This window comes from Neoarius graeffei, chromosome 9 (assembly GCF_027579695.1).
Source record: "Neoarius graeffei isolate fNeoGra1 chromosome 9, fNeoGra1.pri, whole genome shotgun sequence".
NCBI classification, from domain to species: Eukaryota; Metazoa; Chordata; class Actinopteri; order Siluriformes; family Ariidae; genus Neoarius; species Neoarius graeffei.
Genome location: NC_083577.1, coordinates 35,356,561 through 35,364,745, shown reverse-complemented (window position 1 = coordinate 35,364,745; position 8,185 = coordinate 35,356,561). Strand labels below are relative to the sequence as shown.

The 8,185-nt window shown below is 42.7% G+C and overlaps 1 protein-coding gene across 1 annotated transcript in view; it reads right to left on the bottom strand.

The window, feature by feature from the left end:
• Positions 1 to 6,021: 6,021 nt before the first annotated feature.
• The window catches only part of dbr1 (debranching RNA lariats 1), a 50,764-nt gene continuing 48,600 nt past the window's right edge, over positions 6,022 to 8,185 (bottom strand). The window contains exon 9 of the mRNA XM_060929352.1: positions 6,022 to 7,016. Coding sequence (XP_060785335.1) covers positions 6,248 to 7,016 — 769 coding nt within the window. The 3' untranslated portion in view covers positions 6,022 to 6,247. The remainder of the gene's footprint in view (positions 7,017 to 8,185) is intronic.

The window sequence follows — 8,185 nt, the reverse complement described above, 5'->3', positions numbered from 1 at the left end:
GTGGCGATGTCTGTCTGTCCTGGGAAGGGTGCTCACCTTCTGAAATCAACTCCTCTCACAATTTTTGGAGGATTTCACCAAACTTGACAAGATTCTTTGTTATATGTCAATAATACGCATATTGAAATTTCATTAAATCCGGTTGCATTTTACCAGGGTTATGGCCTAGGTGCCAGCGGGGGATATTGTGCTCTCAGAGAACTGTTATGATGGTCTGCAAGTCAAACTCGTGCTCTCCCAGTCGAGAGGCGGACACACTAACCATTAGGCCAGCTCGTGGTAACGACAACCAGCAAGCATTATAAAATGGATTGATTCGATTGGATATTATTTGTTTTGTCCGATTGCATTCTTAGTACAAGAAATTCCATCTAGCACCAAGTAGCATTCATTAATTTTTGCCTCAAACATTCTCCAAAAAACTCTTCAGTAACTCCAGATAGTTTAGCAATAGAGATGATTTGCAGAGGTCACATTTAGGCGTCACTAATTTGTATGCTACGTTTATGGTGCACTATATGGACACCTGACCACCACACCCATATGTGGGTCTTCCCTAAAACTGGAGCCACAAAGTTGGAAGCATGCAATTCTTGTATGCTGGAGCATTAGTTTCCCTTCGCTGGAACCAAGAGGCCCAAACCTGTTCCAGCACGACAATGCCCCCGTGCACAAAGTGAGCTCCTTAAAGACCAGGTTTACCAAGGTTGGAGTGGAAGAACTGCAGTGTCCTGCACAGAACCCTGACTAAACTCAACCCCACTGAACCAGAATGCCAACTGCCCTCCATACCTTCTTGCTCCTCATCAGTATCTGACTTCATTAATGTTCTTGTGGTTGAATGAGAAAAAATCCCTACAGCCACGCTCCAACATCTAGTGTATAGACTTCCCAGAAGATTGGAGGATATAACAGCAAAGGGGGACTAAATCTGGAATGAGACGTTCAACAAGAACATATAGGAGTTGATGGTCAGGGGTCGACATCCTGTTGGCTGTATGTTGGTGTTCTGCCTTCATGATGGAGGATAATTCAATAGATAACCATTTTATTTTTCATTGATCATATTTTTTACTAACAGGCCATCTTCAATGTTGAATGTCAAGAGATACACAGTCCATGAGACAGCTGAAGGCTGGAAAAAGACCAGGTGCAGTTTCTCACCTCAAGGTTCACATGTTCTGTTCTGACATGCTTTTCTGCTCATCACCATGTTTGGAAATGGTTGAGTGATCATCGCCTCCCCGTCAACTTGAACCAGTCTGGCCAATCTCCTCTGACTTCTTTTATGGTGAAAGCTGCCAACGGCACGTTTTGTTTCCAATCTGGTGTTTGATGGGAACGTTGAACTGAAGCTCTTGACCTGTATCTGCATTTTATGTGCTGCACTACTGCAACATGTTGCTAGTTGGATAAGTACATGAATGGTCAAAGTATTTTAAACAAATTGTGAACTCAAGCTGAAGACTGAACAGTAGATAGAATCTTTAATACTACTTAAGGGTATGATCTGATGGCCTGAAAGCTACAATGTGAGTGGAAGGTCACCTTGTCTAAAACAAAAACATAAAATACAACCTCACTTCCAAAAAAGTTGGGCTGCTGTGTCAACTGTGTTTTTAAAAAAAAAAGGCGATAATTTTCAAAATCATGGAAACTCTAGATTTAATTGAAAATGGTACAAAGACAATATATCAAATGTTGAGAGGTTTTTTTTTTTTTAAACTATGCTCATTTTGAATCTGATGGTTTTAACTTGCATTTGTGGATGCAGTAATGAACCGTTTTCACAGACGATGGTTTTCTGAAGTGTTCCTGAACCCATGCAGTGATTTCTACTACAGACACGTGTCTGCTTTTAACGCAGTGTCTCCTGAGGGCCTGAAGATCATAGGATAAGCGGTTAGGGACGATGGATGGATGGATGGATGGATAACGTGCCAAATGTTTTAAATGGGAGACAGGCCTGGACTGCAGGCAGGCCAGTTTAGCACCCAGACTCTTTCACTACAGTGGCATGTAGTTTTAATATGTGCAGAAAGCAGTTTGTTATTGTCTTGCCGAAAAAAAGGAAGGCCTTCCTTGAAAAAGATTTTGTCTGGATGGCAGCATATTGCTCTGAAACATGTATATATCATTCAGCATTAATGATGCCTTCCCAGATGTACAAGCTACCCATGTCATGTGCACTAATGCACCCTCATACCATCACAGATGCTGCTTTTGAATTGTGCACTGATAACAAGCCAGATGGTCCGTCTCCTCTTTAGCCTGGAGGACGTGGTGTCCATGATTTTTAAAAATAATTTCTACTTTTGATTTGTCAGGCCTCGGGACAATTTTCCATTTCGCCTCAGTCCATTGTAAAAGAGCTCGGGCCCAGAGAAGGTGGCGGTGTTTCTGGATATTGTTTATATCTGGTTTTAACTTGCATTTGTGGATGCAGTAATGAACCAGGGCTCGAAATTCATATATTTTTTCACCAGCCAGCCGGACTAGTTGCCTCCCAAAGTAACACGCCAAACAGAAAATCAACTCGCCAAAATTTGTTCATGTATGAATTTTACTTCTGTCAAAAATAACACAAAAGAGAGTAGTTACCATTGTTCATGACTAATGTACATTTATTTCAAGACCCGAGTATTTTGATACTGTTGTTAAATACATAAATGAGAACAACACAGAGCACCATAATGTAACATCAACAAATAATATATTGGAAAACTTGGCAACTTGGTGTATGAGTATTGAAAACAAATATACTTACTATCATGACTACAGCACCCAAAATATGTCCAACATGCTTTCTGTATTTAACCATTTATGAGAGAGAAAGCATTAGGAGCTTCATACTGACTAGGAATCAACTTGAAAAAATTAATTATTCCATAAAAATCATATCGCAGCCAAGGCCTACCCTGCTCCCACGTTTGCTTATAAGTCCTTTGTCGTTTCTCCTCTTCAGACCGAGGTCGCTTTGTCCCCGTCTCTGGCGGTTTCTGTACACCTTTCAGAAAATTCCACATCGCAACGTAGCTTTGGCAGATGTAAACAACAACAAAAACGTGTTTAAATGGGCGATAATGTGGCCACATCTAGTGAATTTGATAACGTGATGTGGCAGCGGGGGCGTGGCCAAGCTTCGGTCTGTGAATGGAGAGCGGAGTCAGGGCAGGTAAGTGGTGGAATCATTGCACCTGATGGGGATTAACCTGTGTTTGTGTGTCTTCCCCAGTGACGGCACCCCTTAAAAGGAGAGGAGAGCAGAGAAAGGGAGCTCTCTCTCTCCCCAACCAGAAGCTAGCAATAAATAGTTCATTGAGAACTCAGTTCTGGCCTGCCGTGCTTCTGTGCTCCACCCACCTGGTCCAATACTACACGTGATTACCGCGATATTCAACGAGATGCGTTATATGCATGCGCAGTAGTGAAAAAACCGACAGCCTGACTCGTACATGATACGATTTGGAATTCTTCGGTATTTTCTGTCCTGCCGATCAGGGCTGAACAATATGGACAAAATTTCATATCTCGATATTCATGCCAGATCTCTTGATATCGATACGATATGACTATGGGTTCGGTGAAAACCAAGCATTTTTCAGAAAAATAAAAACATAATACAAAAAAATGTGGAAAGTGCAGTTTTATTTTTAAGAACTCACTGCCAGTCATCAACATTAACGTAAATTACGAATAAATAAATTACAAATCCAACATTTTACTGCAGCTCTGCTTTAACAATAAATAACAAATGCATCCGTATTTGTTATTTATTGTATGCGCCCCGGGGAAGAAGGACGTCTGCAGACAGCGGGTCTTGAGTTCGAAGTTTGTTGTAATAAAATGGACCGTTAAACTGATGTAAGGTTCGGTTGTCCGGCTCGACCACAGGTCCGTGGTTGTGGCAAAATGATCGATTTCACGGAGCTCGGATTCAACATTCATTTTACACTCATTATAGAGTTTCGGAATGGCCACTTGATTAAAATGTGTTCGGGATGGGATTTTATAATGCTTGTCCAGCGTCCGAACCATTTTTTTTTTAAAGCCCTCTTTTGAGACTGTGTACACAGGTACCATGTCTTTTGCAATGTGGTATGTTATAGCGTCTGTAATTTCTTTGTCTGGTGGACATCGACTTGTACGGTGTAACGCTACTGAATGTATCAGCAATCAAACTTTGCTTTGGGTTATTTTGGGCTGACTGAGAAGTCCCCGGTGTTTCTCTCATTATCATACACTCTTCGTGCAGCACGCGATGGTGGTGTTTCAGGTGGTGAAACACGTTTGTTGTGCTACCTTGCTTCGTCGCAATTTTTGCGAAGCACGACCTGCACAACACCTCACTCTGGTTAACATCGTCCTTTTTGAATCCAAAATACCTCCAAATAATGGAGGATGATTTATGTTTTGGCACCAAGTCAGATTCTGCACCGCCACCAGCCGCATTATCTTCCGCACTCGTTTTCTTTCTTTCTTTTTAATTTCCCCGCTGTGCCTGTAGTGTGCGCACGCGTGTCGGTCTCCGTCTCCCTCACTCCTGCCCTTATATGTTTGTCATTGGTTGGCTTCAGCTGTCGATCCACAGCAAGCATGAAATAAGGTTTGTGGTTGGCTGGCCTTAGCGGTGCATTCAAGGGCAATCGTAAAAATGATGTTTGTTGTGACTGCCAGAGCTGTACATGCAGGGCGAGCGCAGGGAGGGGAAATCTATATCGTCTATATCGTTGCTTTTTCGATATTAATATCTTGAATGTTCATATCTAGATATAGATACGATAACGATATATCGTTCAGCCCTACTGCCCTACTACACATCGATTAACACAGACACGGCACACGCTTAATATGTGGCGGCTTTAGTTGACGGTGCGTCTGAATCTTCGCTTCATATATATTTTTTATTTTCAACTAGCCAGCCAGGCTGGCTAGTGACAGGAATTACTCGCCAAATGAAAAATTAAGTCGCCTCGGGCAACCGGACCACCGCGAATTTCGAGCCCTGTGAACTGTTTTCACAGATGATGGTTTTCTGAAGTGTTCCTGAGCCCATGCAGTGTCTCCTGAGGGCCTGAAGATCACAAGCGTCCAATGTCAGTTTTCAGCCTTGTCTCTTACATACGGAGATTTCTCCAGATTCTCTTAATCTTTTAATGATATTATGTACCATAGATGCTGTGAACTCTAAATTCTTTGCAATTTTACATTGAGGAACGGTGGTGTAGTGGTTAGCGCTGTCGCCTCACAGCAAGAAGGTCCGGATTCGAGCCCCGTAGCCGGCGAGGGCCTTTCTGTGTGAAGTTTGCATGTTCTCCCCGTGTCCGTGTGGGTTTCCTCCGGGTGCTCCGGTTTCCCCCACAGTCCAAAGACATGCAGGTTAGGTTAACTGGTGACTCTAAATTGACCGTAGGTGTGAATGTGAGTGTGAATGGTTGTCTGTGTCTATGTGTCAGCCCTGTGATGACCTGGCGACTTGTCCAGGGTGTACCCCACCTTTCGCCCGTAGTCAGCTGGGATAGGCTCCAGCTTGCCTGCGACCCTGTAGAACAGGATAAAGCGGCTAGAGGAGATGAGATGAGATATTCTTAAATTGTTGCACTGTTTGCCCATGCAGTCTTTCACAGAGCGGTGAACCCCTCCCCATCTTTACTTCTGAGAGACTCCACCTCTCTGGGATGCTCTTTTTATACCCAATCATCTTACTGATCTGTTGCCAATTAACCAATTTAGTCTTTTTTTTTTTTTTAAGCATTACACAACTTTTTTGAAACGTGTTGCTGACATCAAATTCAAAACGAGAATATATTTTTCTAGTTTCAACATTTGATATGTTGTCTTTGTATTATTTTTAATGAAGTATAGGGTTTCCATGATTTGTAAATCTTCACAATGTTTGTTTTTACTTAGTTTACGCAGCGTCCCAACTTTTTTGGAATTGGGGTTATATGACTGATTTGATAAAAAAAAAAAAAAGAATGCAAATTAGTTACAAGGAACTGTTTATCAAGAACAATAAACATCAGTTACACTGTTAATATCATACATATGACAATGACAGCAGGTAAGAAACAAAATACCCCATAATAATGGTAGCTTTGTTCTCTAAAACCCATTTTTAATCAATAGTCCGTTAATGTTTAAAGAGCTCTTCTTAAATGAACAAACTTGTCATTAAAAAAAAAAATTTAAAAAGCTCTCTTAGGTAAACAAAAATTGCATCAGTCTATAATTTTTCACCCTTTCTCTAACTCTCCTCGTCGTCGTCAGCTGCTGCATAGATGGTCTGGTTGCGCCGTTTGATCCTGGGGGTGCCGTCTGTGGGGTTGAATGATCCCTTGGTTTCTCCACTCGGGCGCTTGGGCACTCTGGCTGGTGTGGCCCCCTCTTCCTCTGAGCTTGTCTGGGAGAAACAGCTTGAGAACAGCGCTGAAGGTGGAGGAAGTCGAAGAGGTGAATCTGAGGGCTCATCTATCTCTGATGCCGTGCGAGGTGGTGGTAAGATGAGCCTGCTCAGGGCCTCTTGCTGGGGGCTACTGTCCCTATCGCTGTCCTGTGCTCCTACAGGAGCCTCAGGAACCACTGCATCCATCCCAGGCTTCTTTACCTCGCCTCCATTCTTCTCTTCCTCCTCCTCCTCCTCCCACTCATCCTCAATGGTGATCTCATCAGGGTTGTAGGAGTTGGAGAGCATCGAAGTGTCAGTGGGGTACTCGCTGGGTTCGTCCACGCTGCCAGAGCTCTGGTTGTCCTCGTCGTCCTCTTCATTTGCTACTTCCTCTCTCCAAGGGTTCTGTGTGCTCTGGCCTGCCAGAGCATAGATGTCGACAAGGCCAAGGGTGGCACACAACTCTGTGGTCTGGGGGTTGGTGCAGTAGGCCGGCGGGGCGTGGGGCTGAGGGCGAGAGGGATCATAAGCGGGCACGGTTGGACTGAAGTTCTCAGGGATGCTGAGCTCACCGTTTAAAGCGCTCACTATCTCCATCATAGCTTCTTCTGATGCACTGTAGTCCCAACTAAAGGAAAACAACAAAGCAGAACGTCAAGGATGGAGCAGCTCATCTGGCCTGCCACCAAAACATCAAACAGAACTGAACTGTGACCATGCAAGAGAGGACCAACCTCCACGACAAACTGTTTACAACCGGAAAATCAACACAGGACTATACTGTGTTCCCTAAGGGAAGATCGACCCAAAACTGTATTCGTGTGATAAATGAGAGCGGAGATACATCATCTTCTGACTAGAATTGTATTATCTTGACCTAATTAATTCGTTAGCAAAAAATTGACAATACAGTGACCAAGTTTTGTGCAGAAGGTCATGTTCTTTCAAATAAAACCATGAGAACTGAGGGAAGGAGGGAGGAGACACAATTTAACTGAAAAACAAGTCTCCAACAAGAAAATTAACAAACGACCAAGTTTTCTTCCCTGAGGGAACATCGACCCAAAACATCGGTTAGAACTGAAATCAGGTGAGAACTGAGAGAGGAGATAGAATTCTAATGAAGTCTGAAAATTCATAAAGCTGACCTAATTACCAGTTCATTAGCAAAAACGACAATACAATGACCAAGTTTTGTGCAGAACGTCTAGTTCTTTCAAATAAAACCATCAGAACTGAAATCCATTGAGAATAGTGGGAGGAGACACCATTTAACAGAAAATAAAGTTGTAAACAAATTATTTAAAATAGGTACCCTATGAGTGCATGTGGCTACTGCTTATAAAGAAATGTTTTTTAATACCATGCCCATACAGTAAATATAGCACATACAGTGGGGCAAAAAAGTATTTAGTCAGCCACCAATTGTGCAAGTTCTCCCAATGAGAGAGGCCTGTAATTTTCATCATAGGTACACTTCAACTATGAGAGACAGAATGGGGGGAAAGAATCCAGGAAATCACATTGTAGGATTTTTAATGAATTAATTGGTAAATTCCTCGGTAAAATAAGTATTTGGTCACCTACAAACAAGCAAGATTTCTGGCTCTCACAGACCTGTAACAACTTCTTTAAGAGGCTCCTCTGTCCTCCACTCGTTACCTGTATTAATGGCACCTGTTTGAACTCGTTATCAGTATAAAAGACGCCTGTCCACAACCTCAAACAGTCACACTCCAAACTCCACTATGGCCAAGACCAAAGAGCTGTCAAAGGACACCAGAAACAAAATTGTAG